At 37.7% G+C, this 14,072-nt stretch overlaps 1 protein-coding gene across 2 annotated transcripts; it reads left to right on the top strand.

The window, feature by feature from the left end:
* Positions 1-6,081: 6,081 nt before the first annotated feature.
* Positions 6,082-13,601, top strand: LOC125657531 (amiloride-sensitive amine oxidase [copper-containing]-like). 2 transcript variants are annotated; one of them, XM_048888170.2, is made up of 2 exons: positions 6,082-6,923; positions 10,154-13,601. In XM_048888170.2, the coding sequence occupies exons 1-2, from the start codon at positions 6,803-6,805 to the stop codon at positions 12,544-12,546; spliced, it is 2,514 nt and encodes an 837-aa protein (XP_048744127.1). In that variant the 5' UTR covers positions 6,082-6,802; the 3' UTR covers positions 12,547-13,601. The 2 variants fall into 2 exon arrangements, with proteins under 2 accessions (XP_048744127.1, XP_048744129.1); XM_048888172.2 differs by lacking the exon at positions 6,082-6,923 and adding an exon at positions 7,805-7,966.
* Positions 13,602-14,072: the final 471 nt, after the last annotated feature.

The raw sequence follows: 14,072 nt of genomic DNA on the forward strand, positions 1-14,072 counted from the left end.
GCCTATAGTGGTATTTATCATATATGACGCTTTATAAATTATCATTATTATTGTGACCTTAAAAACGGAGGTCCTGTGTCGCGTCAGGCGTTGACGTTAAAGAACCCTCACCACTACGGCCCTGAGCGCTAAGCATAGGTCTAAATTTGTGGTACTTCACCTACAGCTGGTGACGTCTCAATGTAGTGAAAAATTCTTGACGGGACGTAAAAACAATCAATCTATCAATCAATCTATCTATCCTTCTGTGATCAGCAAACCAAGTGATGAAAGAATTAGATACATGTAGCTTACATCAGGAATGTGTATTTTCCCCCGCTGACAAAGTTTGTAACAATATTGCTCTTTGTAAGGCTCATTATTACAAATGAATTTATACCCTCGCAAACGAAGTCAGGGATTGGGGTTATATTGGAATCAGAATGTCTGTCCGTCTGTCTGTAAATATGATTTTATCCATGCATGTTCCGAGAAACTAGTGCATGGGATTTCTGAAATTTTGTACTCATTACTCACCATATGAAATGTGATGACAACGAGCAGTTATCAGTCTCGTAACTCCTACAGTGTATAAGCAATACAAAATAGAGAGTAAACACGGACCCCTGGATATACCAGAGGTGGGATCAGGTGCTTAGGAGGAGTAAGCATCCCCTGTCGACCGGTCACCCGCCGTGAGCCCTATATCTGGTACCTGGTATTTTCATATTGATTGGACAATTTCTCTTCACATGAATTTACAGGCTTTTTTCTACTGATTTATGAAGAGATTTGATTTAAAAGTAAATAAATTTCTATTTTGTTTAAAAGGGGGGGGGGGGGTACGAGTACATTGACCCACTTAAAATCCACCTTAATAAAAAACTAAACTTTGTGCATTTTAATAATGTCTTACGTTTTCCATTCTTTTGTTGCATGCATTTGTATCTACTTGTATAAAGGTTGACCTACTTTCCGAACACTCCATTCTTGAAAAACAAGAGGCCCATGGGCCACATCGCTCACCTGAGTCACCTTGGCCCATATCTGAAGACTTTCCATATATATTTGCATGTAAAACCTTAGTCCCTATTATGGCCCAAACTACCCTTTGCAAACTTGAATCTACACTATGTCAGAAAGCTTTCATGTAAATGTCAACTTCTTTGGCCCAATGGTTCTTGAGAAGAAGATTTTTAAAGCTTTTTCCTATATTTGTATGTAAAACTTTGACCCCCCCCCACTTGTGGCCCCATCCTACCCCCCGGGGGCCATGCTTTAAACAAACTTGAATCTGCACTATGTCAGAAAGTTTTCATGTAAATATCAGCTTTTCTGACTCAGTGGTTATTGAGAAAAAGATTTTAACTATATATTTGTATGTAAAACTTTGATCCCCCTTGTGACCCCATCCTACCCCCGGGGGCCATGATTTGACCTCAAAATCAATAGGGGCCATCTACTCCTTATGCTGTACCAGTGTACCAAGTTTGGTGTCAATCAAGCAAAAACTTCTTAAGTATAGGAGACAATATATTACTATATCCAGTTCAACTATTGACCTTTGACCTCAAAATAAATAGGGGTCATATTCTCCTGAAGATGTACCAGTGTACTAAGTTTGATGTCTGTCAAGGAAAAGGATTATCAAGATATTCAGTGGACAGTATATTACTATGTCCAGTTTGACCCTTGACCATGTGACCTCAAAATCAATAGGAATCATCAACTCCTGAAGATATACCAGTGTACTAAGTTTGATGTCTGTCAAGCAAAGGGTTCTTACGATATTGATGGTACAGTATATTACTATGTCCAGTTTGACCCATGACCTTTGACCATGTGACCTCAAAATCAATAGGGGTAATCTTCTTCTGAAGACACACCAGTGTGCCAAGTTTGATGTCTGTCAAGCAAAGGGTTCTCTAGACATTGAATGGTCAGTATATTCCTATATCCAGTTTGACCCTTGACTTTTGACCATGTGACCTCAAAATCAATTGGGGTCATCTTCTTTTGAAGATGTACTGGTGTACCAAGTTTGATGTCTGTCAAGCAAATGGTTCTCTAGACATTGAATGGTCAGTATATTCCTATGCCCAGTTAGACCCTTGACCTCAAAATCAATAGGGGTCATCTACTCCTTAGGATGTACCAGTGTACCAAGTTTGATGTCTGTCAACCAAAGGGTTCTCAAGATATTGAGCGGACATTATATTCCTATGTCCAGAGTAGATTGACCCTTGACCTATGACCTGAAAAACAATAGCGGTCCTCTTCTACTCAACCAACCCACATATGAAATATCATTATCATCAAGTGAATGGTTTTCAAGATATTGAGCGGACAACATGTGGTCTACCTACCGACCGACCGACAGGTGCAAACCAATATATCCCTCTTCTTTGAAGGGGGGGGGGGGCATACTAATAATACATTGCACATGTAATTAAATGCTGTCAATGTATTTTGTTGGGCAAACAAGTGCCCTGGGGGTCACCCAAACCCTATTTTATAATTGTTGAAAGATATTTAAAACAATTGAGGTGCTCATGATGACCCCTAACGCCCCTTTCACACATTCACCGATGAGACGTCGGATCACCCTAGGTCGTCAATCCGTGATGGTCCGTGACAATCTGTCATCACCGTGTACAAACCGTATATGCATCCGTCATTCGGCTAGGCCAAACCGGGGGAAAAATTAAAATCCCCGAATAGTCCCGGAAGAAAATCCTCCGTATTGATCTGTGTAGGTTCCATGTACATGTATCAACCGAGATATCCTTTTAGCCACCGAAGTATCCTTGTAAAGTCCGGGGTCCTCCGTGTATGAAACTTTTCTGCTGTGGAAAACATATGTCTACGATTTGTACACGGATTGTTCCCGGAAACTACACGGACAGTAACGATAAACGTAGGGGAGAAAGACCATGATAATCTGTGGACATCCGCGTATCTCCATGAAACAACCGTGGATGGACCAGCAGAAAGAGTGATCTTCCGTACGCTCCATGATCACGCTGGCACCGACCGGGATATTTCCCGGGGACGTTCGGGTAGCTGCCATGTTTATCAGCAAGGAAACCGGCGTTTTCCGTGTCTGCATCGTGATAAGACCGTGTTGACACCGGCATTACGACGTCACAGAACCCAGAGATGCCAAATCAACCCCAGATGACTAGAATTTTGCATCCGGTGTTGGCCGAATCCTGATCCGTGAAAAGGTTTACCGTATATATTCGTGCTACACATATGATGCATTGTGTATTCTGATGGGCAAGTGTCCAGGATCATCCCAACTCCCATAAGATTTTGATGGTTCATATATCTTTGAGATGGTTGAGATTCCAAACCGTAAAACAAATCTAATCTTGTTGCACAATGCACTGAGCACCAGGTGTTTGTTCGTCGTTTTCCTACCCCATTTTCCCTTCAAGAGGAACAAGAAAATAAAAAAAAACTTATTGCACATCTAAAGGGCATCATCAATCATCTTCTTAAAGATGATTTAGCTACTGCATAAAATGTAAAAGAAGTTCTGAGAACCAGGTTTTCCTATAGAAATATGTAGTGTTCAACCTCCACCCCCACCCCACCCCCGGGGGAGGGTGTGTGTGAAAATGTAAATTCTGAAAACCTTATTGTTCATCTATAGGACACTACCAATTATGATTTGGCTTCTGTGTAAAATGTACGAGAAGTTCTGGGAACCAGTTTTTTGGCCCCCGGGGTGAAAATGAACATTCTGAAACCTTATTACACATCTACAGGACATTGATCAGCAATCATCTTCCAAAAGATGATTTAGCTACAGCATGAATTGTAAGAGGAGTTCTGGGAACCAGGTTTTTCTATAGACAAATGTCTTTTTCGACCCCTATTTGGGCCCCAATGTGAAAATCAAAATTCTGAAACCTTATTGCACATCTACAGGACACCACCAATCATTTCCCGAAAGATGATATGACTACTGTGTAAAACATAAGGAGTTCTGGGAACCAGGTTTTTGTAGAAAAGCGTCGTTTTCGACGGGCAAATTGGAGTTGCAGATCAGTCGAGTAAATAATATTGCCACCATCGTGGAGATCCGGGATATGGCTTGCCATTGCGCTCTATTATATTTATTATTAACCAAATCTCTGTAGCATGTTTCTACAATACATTGAAACGTAAAACTTAATAATGTTCATGTTTACTTTATTTGCATACCATCATGATAGTGCGTCAACATTTTATAAAACTGTTCAGTTTCTTAAATTGAAATTGCCTTATAAGTATGGGCGGATCTTGGATTTCAATTTAGAGAGGCATGAAAAAATCTGAGAGACAATGGGCCTGTGGACCGCTTTTAGTTCACAGTTGGTCCTGGTAGGGGCCCAGGGGACAAATCCCGGGGTTTTTTTTATATTGTACTTTGATAATTAATATGGTGTAAAATACACTTTTCAAGTACATAAGCTGCAATCTAATTTGGGAATATTTTTTTAAAACTTCATTCAATCACGTTTGATTGATAACGCTGATCACTACCTGTCTTTCGCACCATTTTCATAAACAAACTTGGGTGGCATCCATATTTTTGTACTGCAAGGTCGAAGATAGAGGGAAATAATTCATTTATACATCTATCGGGGATAGACGCATATATTTTGTGATCATATTAACTTATTTATTCAGTCATGTACCTTGATTCAAGTTTTTCATAAAGATAAATTGATATCTACATCAGTCTTTACAAATAATTTGTCCCGTAGGGATCCGGGTTAGAATAGGTCCTCAGTACCCCTTGCTTGTCGTAAGAGGCGACTAAATGGGGCGGTCCTTCGGATGAGACCGCAAAAATCGAGGTCCCGTGTCACAGCAGGTGTGGCACGATAAAGATCCCTCCCTGCACAAAGGACATAAGCACCGAGTATAGGTCTAAATTTTGCAGCCCTTCACCGGCAGTGGTGACGTCTTCTTATGAGTGAAATATTCTCGAGAGCGACGTTAAACAATATTCAATCAATCACAAATATTTCACTGTCGTCCGAAACACTAGCCAAGCTGGGTAGTTAATTGAACAGATTTAATTACTCTATGTCATTATAGATATTTTTCTAGCTCATAAATAAAACAATACATGCACGTGTAAACCTAAACATTGAAGGCATAATTCATCAGGATTAATTCAAGACATGAAGAGGCTGTAAGTGTTGCAGGGGTTGACAAACACAAATCAGACTCTTTAAAATACAGAAAAAGATCTTTTTTTTATCGAAGCAATTTATTGATACAAAATTTTTCAGAGTTAAGACATTTTCTACAAGCCAGTATAGTATCGGGTAGTCGGCAAGTTCGTCCGTAAAAGTTTTAATGAAGACTACTGTTATGTATATGTGAATTTATTGTGAACATCTTTCGTCAATATCAATCTTTTCTCTGCACTCCTCTGGTATTTCAAAGTTTAAGATTTTTTAAGGTACATCCGCTGACTTTAAAGAATTTTATTCTAAGTTCTGTTGCATCTTTAACTCGACACATCGATATCCAATATCTAAACCTAAACTGGCATATAAACGGTGGGATTAAAATTTAATTTGAAGAAAAATCGTGTTTTTGGTGATTCTCTTTAAAAAGATACAACCATTATTTATTGATAAGTTGACAAGTACACAAGATAGACCTGAATAAAAACGTATGAAAAGTACATATAAAATCTCCTGATAATTTTTGTATGTGTTTAGAAAATCTACTTTCTCTTTTATCCAATGTGTAGATGTATGAATCGCATTTGTCTAAACAACTACATTTATAACATGTTAATACTCTCCTTCAAAAAATGTGTTTATTACAATGCTCTTAAAATTCTCATATTGCATTTTGAATGATATTTCATTCATTTATAATTTTTGAAAGTCACTTGAGTGTTCTTGCATAAATGATAGTATCAATGCTTTTTTAGAAAGCGAGTATTCAAGTTTAATTGTTTTTTCAATTTTGTTCGCAATTCCAAAAAAATTATATAATATAACATGTTTTGTGTGTTTCCTTGAAAATACATGTAGTTTAGAATATATAAAATCTTGGCGGTCGATTTGATGCTTTACATAATTTTTTTTTTTTTTTTTATCTTTAAGTGACGGTACTTAGTTAGAATTTAGTTTCCGAGGAGAAAGCACAAAACGTCAAAGACAATTAAAATACACGGCAGGGACTCCGTATATGAAAACATCACGATCCCTTACAACTCTCATTACTCAGTATATGAAATAAACATATGTCATAAATTATTGTAGCATTACCCAACGATCAATAGCTATGGCATTGCACCAGTTCAAGCATTTCAGAAAATCAAAGAATTTACATATAACACGGTGTGCCGTGGTACCAGAATATATAGCGTTATAAAATAGGACACCAGTTTGCAATCAAATATCATATTTGACAACTATATTCGTAAGATTTATGTGTTCTACTCGATCGTCTGCCGGCTAATCTAGACCAGGCATCGTTGTGTATATTTACTGAAGGCGCGCTTAATTTTCTCCCGGAGAATTGACCGCACCGCTGGGAGATGCAGCTTTTCCGCATCAGCAACCCCGTGATGACTCATCCAATACTCCTTACAATAATAGCACTGTTTTCTCGTAACAAGCACGTGCATTTTTTTTTTTTTATCAAAATGGTGGAATTGTAGAGTAACATTCCCGATCCATCAATGTGGCGTTTTGGAGGAATAATCAGCTTTCAGTGAGTTTGTTTACATTCTGGGATCGTATCGTAAACCACCTGTAGATTTTGGTCGGCTCAATTCTGGCACTTCCCATGAACTGGGGCAATGATTGATGTGTCACTGGGTCCCTCCCTATCCCGAATGAGGACATACGGGGTGAAGCCAGATTCTATTAAACAGAACGGAGCTCATGCAGACAGAACTCCGGAGGAAGAGCGATATTCGGGTAAGTACCCAGAATTCCAGTGTAAGGAAAATGAACGGGCGGATCTCTAGCATAGGTAACGTGAATTGGTGGATCCTATATCCTACACAATAAAAAACCTAAGCTGTCTGTATAAATGTACAAGTAGTGATGGTATGTAGTGAGAAAATATTCATGATATTTAGCCTAGGGAAAAAACCGCAATAGCTGATCTATTTTCTATGTAATATTATGTAAATAATATTTTGGCATATTCTTCGCTTAGATTAAACCTTCAACAAAAGCCTACTTACTTCCTTTTAATGTAATTAGGTTTTAATTAATGTTTTACAAATCATATATACCTCCGTTTTATAATCTATTCGCATTCATTTAAAACTATAACATTCTAACCGTGCCTCAACAAACATATACAATGGCAAACGAAGTTACCGTATTTAAGTTTCTACTAGATAGTAAATATAGGCATCAACTGAAATTATTATTCATTTTAAGTTTTTCACTTTTAAGTCAAAGTATGAAAGTATTTAACCAGTAAATGAAGGATTCGATGTCCTATCAGCGTGTTGAAATATACATATTACCCAGATTTTACTGCGACTATAGTTAGTCATTAGTTTACTTTGTACGGGTGGACGTCTCCATATGAGTGAAACATTCTCGAGAGGGACGTTAAACAAGTCACAAACAATCAATCGTTCGGGTGTCATCTGTACAACAAATTAATTTACCTCTATTAATCATAGCTTTGTTTTGTTTCTACCTATTAAATTCTGGAACAGAATTCTACTAAATTTATTTCCCCCATATTTCAAATAATTCGAAGAATCAGAAAAGAAAAACAAATCAATAACAAGAACAAGTAAGATATGCTGACACTTTATGAATGTAACTAAGCGACATAGATTTGAATGACTGCACTCAAGCATGTAGTATTGATCTGTCTCTGGCTGCGAATTCGCTTGATTTGTAATATACACATTGATATTGATTGAGAAACCCATAAATGGATAAGCATACTTGTAATTGTTATACCAGACAAAATGGACAAACCACTAAATACGGTAAGCCTGCTTTACGCTCTTTTCTGTATTTGCATGTACCGCGTGCTAAACACGTGTATATAATAACGGAGGATCTAGGTTACAAATTCACCCGGTTGTTTGCCTTACGTTCTCTCGTGAATTGCTTTTTCACTCGTATCGAAACGTCATTAGTTGTAGGTGAAGAGCATAAAATTCATACCCGTGCGTGTCATAACTGAGTGCCCCCCCTCCCCCTCCCCCAACATTTATAAATGTAGACAACCCACTATACAATACGAAAAAAGTTCTTAACATTTGAATTTGCTCTCTACACTTCAATCAATGTATTACATTGTTATTGTGAGGAAAAGGACATATATATGTAAATACGGTCACAGATTCCATGCTCTTAACATGTGTCACCTTTATGACGTGTGATGAGGGTATTGTCTATATATTATTCAGCAACAATACAAAGTACACCAATACTAACATAATACAAAGGGTCAAGGTTAAAATAAAATTGAAATTAGTTGTGGCAAGTTTGGTATGTTTTAGGTCCTTTTTCCACTCACATTGTGACGTCACCAGCTGTAAGAAAAGTATCGTATATACATGTATGACGTCCAGGGTCGTTAGCAGTGAGGGTTCCATATCATACAAACACCCGTCATGACACGGGACCTCGGTATTTAAGGCACACAGACAGACCTTTGACTCTCGCTTCAAAATGCTGGGGATGGGGGGCAGCTACTACTTATTTGTACGTGTCAGTGAGGACGTAAACAAGGTACGAGCAGAACCCACGATCTCGCGGTCACGAAATTAATGCTGGAACCAATGAGCTACCGCTACCGGGGAATCTAAGGTCCATGTCACATGTAAGGTCAAGGTTAAAACAACATCTGTAGAAAACTAGCCTGATTTATTTTACGAGTTTTAGCTCGATTCCAAACCCTCTATACCATGTTGGTATAAAATGCTAAGTATGGAAATATTTGTCTTCATTTCACGAAAAACGTCTGATTAAGTAAAATTATATCTCAGCAACAATTCAGGAAATAAAACATTTTTTTCCTATTTAATCTAAATAAGACTGGAATTAGTTTAGAAATATCAATGAAGAGCATGCCACATTTGTTTTCCTTTATCAACATGTCTTCCATAGCAAATTGTGGCAATGAATCAAATTAAAAAAATATATATTATATAAGAAATAGCTAATTTTTTTTAGTACTACAGTAACTTTAAGTGTTGTTTCGTGCAACAAAAAAAAACAACCCGTGAAGATTAAAATGCCCTCCTTACATGTTTAGAGAAACGATTTCAAGAATCATTTGTGTATTAAAGCACTCATGACAAAAACGAATTAGAACGATCTAAACGTGCTATCGATCTACAGTTGGTGAGTACTGTGCATTTGCTGTTCTTTATCGAGCCCGTGCTTGTGCTCCCAGTGACCTTTGTAAAATAGGCCTCGTCCTTATGAAATAAGCCATAATGACCTAATTACAGTCAAGTTATTAAGACTAACATAGTGAATAAGAGAAATTATCCCATTAAGTAATACATGTAATATCAAACAACACTTGTTGCTTTTAATAAAACGATGGATCACAAAAATGGTTCCTTTTTTATGCAATTGGCCAATATTTCACTAAAGCAGAGCATGTTCTATAATATTCAAAATATATGTATCTCACAATTTTGTTTGCATGCCGACATACTGTCGCACTTTCGACGTTTGTAAACAGTAACTGAATTTTAAAAGTACACATTTGTCTCATTAAAACATCAGACTTAGAAAGCTATGTACTAAAACCAATCATTGGAATGGGATTTTGTGATATTTGAAAGAGAAGCAACGATACTTAAGATAGTGTCAATTTCATAAAGCCGGTGCAATTGTTCGATGGGTTCAGTTTTCTATGCGAGTGCAATGTATGATGGAGCTATCTCCCGTTATTTCACGGCAGGATGTGAATTTGTCAGAGTGATAACCCGGCTGTAAATCCATCACTACGTGCTGATATATTGCCATATACATTTCGATCAACTGGCTATCTCCAAAATTCCGAACCTGAAGTTAAAAACGACACGTTGATTCATTCGTGGCAGCGGTACTAAAATTCGCAAAAACGACTTCACGTTTAACTATCAAATGATCAGGTGAGCAGGGCTATATATTTATATAACAAAAGGTGAACATTCTTCTTTCGCTTTCAGGTCGGGTTCCCGAAACTTTCAATATGACTTCCATCAAAGACGGTCAGGTGCCAGCGGGAGGTAAAAGATGTTCATCATCGTTCGCTTTGAAACTGACAGCAGTCATCGCTAGTGTTCTATGTGTCATATTCCTCGTTGTTTTAATCATATTAGCTGTTATCAAACTAGACAAACCAACCTGTGTTCCGGGATATAGCGTGATTCCAAGAAACCTTGACAGTCCACAAGTGTTCGATGGACTTACTCCTAAGGAGTACATTTCAGCACGTGACTACCTCTTAAACGACAAAGTGCTAAACTTAGTGCCATTTTCTAAAGCAACCATCAACAGTTCATATATATACATGATTGATCACCTAATGCCATTAAAAGACGCAGTTTTAAAATATTTACAAGGTGTTTCAAAGCAACCTGAACGTACGGCAAAGGCGATAATTATAAGAGGTGATTTGAACCCACCGAGAGTTGAGGAATATATTGTTGGACCGTTACCGAATCCATCCTATCACAAACAAGTAACGAATCCGTCCTTTACAAAGTCGAGAATTCCATACAGTGCCAAACCTGTCGATAATGTCGAGTATGGATTTCTATATGATATATTGTATAATGTATCAGTAGAATTGTATCCGTTGATGTATGGTAGTTATAAACTGTCGTACCATAACTGTACGAAGGGAGTTGACTGCCTTTTGTGGTGGGATATCGCGCCTAGAGGACGAATTAGCGGGGAACGCAAAACCTGGTTTTGGTCTTTCAGAGATGTAGAGGGGTTTTATCTACATCCTTTAGGGCTGGAAATACAGATTGACCACCTCTCTACCAACCCAAAGGAATGGAAAGTGATCAGAGCGGTGTACAACGGTCAAATGTTTTTTGAAGTTGACGACCTCGTTAATCGATATAATGGAGTAAATAATCTTAGAAAAATAAACTATGAACCACTTGGTTCGAAAGAATACTTGTATTCTTCTTATAACCGTCGAGGGAAAAGTGAAATGCCCGATCCTCTACAAGGACCCAAACTTGTAGAACCCGATGGACATAGATACCACATTGACGGGCAACACGTGGCATACATGCACTGGGACTTTAATTTCAAAATGAGACCGTCCACTGGGTTGCAAATCTTTGACGTGCGATTTCAGGAGGAGAGGATTGCGTATGAAATATCTTTACAAGACGCTGTGGTATTTTATTCAGGATTTGGTCCAGTGCAAGGAACTAGTAGTTACTTCGATGCGTCGTGGATGATGGGGGCATCTTGTAACGAACTCGTTCCTGGAGTGGATTGTCCAGAAACAGCAGTGTTCTTTGACGCCGATTTCCTTACAAATGCACACGAACCTTGGAAGATAAAGAATTCCGTGTGTATCTTTGAAGATACGGCAAACCTACCACTGCGACGCCATTATACAAATTCTATGGATGGGTACAAAGACTACAGTGGATTAGTAGACCATCATCTTGTTGTGAGAACCATTACCAATATCTGGAATTATGACTACGTGTTTGATTATATATTCCATCTAAATGGTGCCATTCAAGTCCGAACGTCATTAACAGGGTACGTTCAAGCCGCGTATGCTTTATATCAGGAGAAACAATTTGGATACCCGATATATAATGATGTAGTGGCCAACATCCACCAACATCTGTTTAACTATAAAGTAGATCTGGATATCAATGGCCTCCAGAACAGTTACGCCACTTTGGATGTGTCTACACAGAGATCTGAAGTGAACTGGAGAAAAAACATGTTTAAAACTGAGATGATTTTTGAGAAAAATATTCAACAAAACGAGTTAGATGCTGGTCCTGGGCAACTGAATAACACGAAACCAAAGTACGACATTATTCTTAACGAGCATGCTACAAGCAAATTTAAATCGGAGCGGGGTTACCGAATTCTCAACCATGGAAAAACAAAATTTATTTTGGAAGAAAACGAAGTGACTAAAGCAGCGAGTTGGGCTAAATATCCGTTAGCAGTGACAAAATACCAAGATTTTGAACAAATGAGCAGTTCCATTTACGCACAAAACGACCCATGGGATCCGCTGCTGGATTTTGATAAATTCATTCAAAATAATGATTCCATTGTTAACACAGACCTTGTCGCATGGGTGACGACCGGTGTGTTACACATACCACACACAGAAGACATCCCGTCAACCACCACTCCCGGAAGTCAAGTTAATTTCTTTCTACTTCCGTTTAATTATTTCACAGAGTGCCCAAGCGTGTCTTCACCAAACACAGTAAAAATACGCCCCAAACCTGGCGGTGGTATTGACTTGAATACTTACGGCACTTCATTTGAATCAAATTGTGTTCAGAAATCTAATGGACCTTCCACGTACGATGGTCGGATACATAATATTGAATTATGATAACTGTGATATTTATTATATTTTTACATAGTTAACTTTATTATCTTCGCCTTTGATTATACTTACAAGTATATGCATTGCCTATAGATATGTATACATTACGGTAACCTGAGAAATATACTTGTATTAAGATAAATAAACTTTCGATAATAGGAAATCTCGATAATCCTTCACTTGTTATACAATAAAAAGTATTATCATGTTAAAGTCTGATTTTTTAATGCTAAGATAGTGGCCAACATCCACCAAAATCGTAGTGGTTAGGTCATATGGCGAAAACTATTCTATTGCACTCCAGCGAGATTCCTGTGCAACATAACCATAGCGGATATCTCTCTCTCTCTTCACATCCTGTGACCTTTTGGTTTTTTTGTACCACAAGATGGCTGAATATAGTTTATAAAATCTCATTAAGACTTGGTGTAATGTTACAACTCTATTCTTAAGGTAACTCTATGTGATGTCATATATGGATTTTGTTTTTGCAAAATTTTTAATTCATTTGATTAAACTTTGTGCATGTACATGTATATAGAAAGGTAACAATCTAATTTACAAATACAACCTGTCCTGAGGTCGAATGAACGTGTGTAATGCCAATCGTTAGGCCATTCTTTACATACTAATTTTAACTACGGATTACTCCGTTTACCTATTCACAATATAGGGCTTATGACAGGTGTGACCGGTCAACAGGGGATGCCTACTCCTCCTAGGCACCTGATCCCACCTCTGGTGTGTTCAGGGGTCTGTGTTTGCCTTCCTCTTAATTTTGTATTTTTATTGGAATTTTGAGATTGATCACTGCTCGTTATTTTCACCTTTTCAATACTTTTACTCTGATAGAAGGAAAATTCGAGTATACTAATTGATACTGAAATAATTTATAATTTCTATAAATAATCAATCTATATTTAAAATGTTGTAGAGGACATTAACTTTATTATGCTGTGCGATTTTATATTATGTTTATGTATGTCTGACATCTTTAAAAAGATGGCAACTTATGCATTTTCTTTATTTATTTATTTACATTAAACTATATTTAGTGGAAATTAAAGCATTTGTTTTTAGTTTAACCCATAATTACACAAAGTCCCGTATATTAGCTTCCAATAATCCAAACTGTAGCTAGGTAAACATTAACGAATTGGAAGGCACTTATTGGAAGGGCATCGACAATATGGTCTCCTCAGGGGGATAACTTGAAAAAATGTTTCCCGCCCCTTCGAAAATTTTCAATTCATATTCATATTTGTTCTTGGCACACTGATTTTGACTACGGATAACTCCGTTTACCTGATCAGGATATAGGGCTCACGGCGGATGTGACCGGTCGACAGGGGATGCTTACTCCTCCTAGGCACCTGATCCCACCTCTGGTGTGTCCATGGGTCCGTGTTTGCCCAACTATCTATTTTGTATTGCATATAGGAGATTTGAGATTGATCACTGTTCGTTATTTTCACCTTTCATTCAGATGTCTCCAACTGTAGGTGAAGCAATATATTGCATGTAATTATAAT

The sequence above is a fragment of the Ostrea edulis genome, chromosome 9 (genome assembly GCF_947568905.1).
Source record: "Ostrea edulis chromosome 9, xbOstEdul1.1, whole genome shotgun sequence".
In the NCBI taxonomy this organism is placed as follows: domain Eukaryota; kingdom Metazoa; phylum Mollusca; class Bivalvia; order Ostreida; family Ostreidae; genus Ostrea; species Ostrea edulis.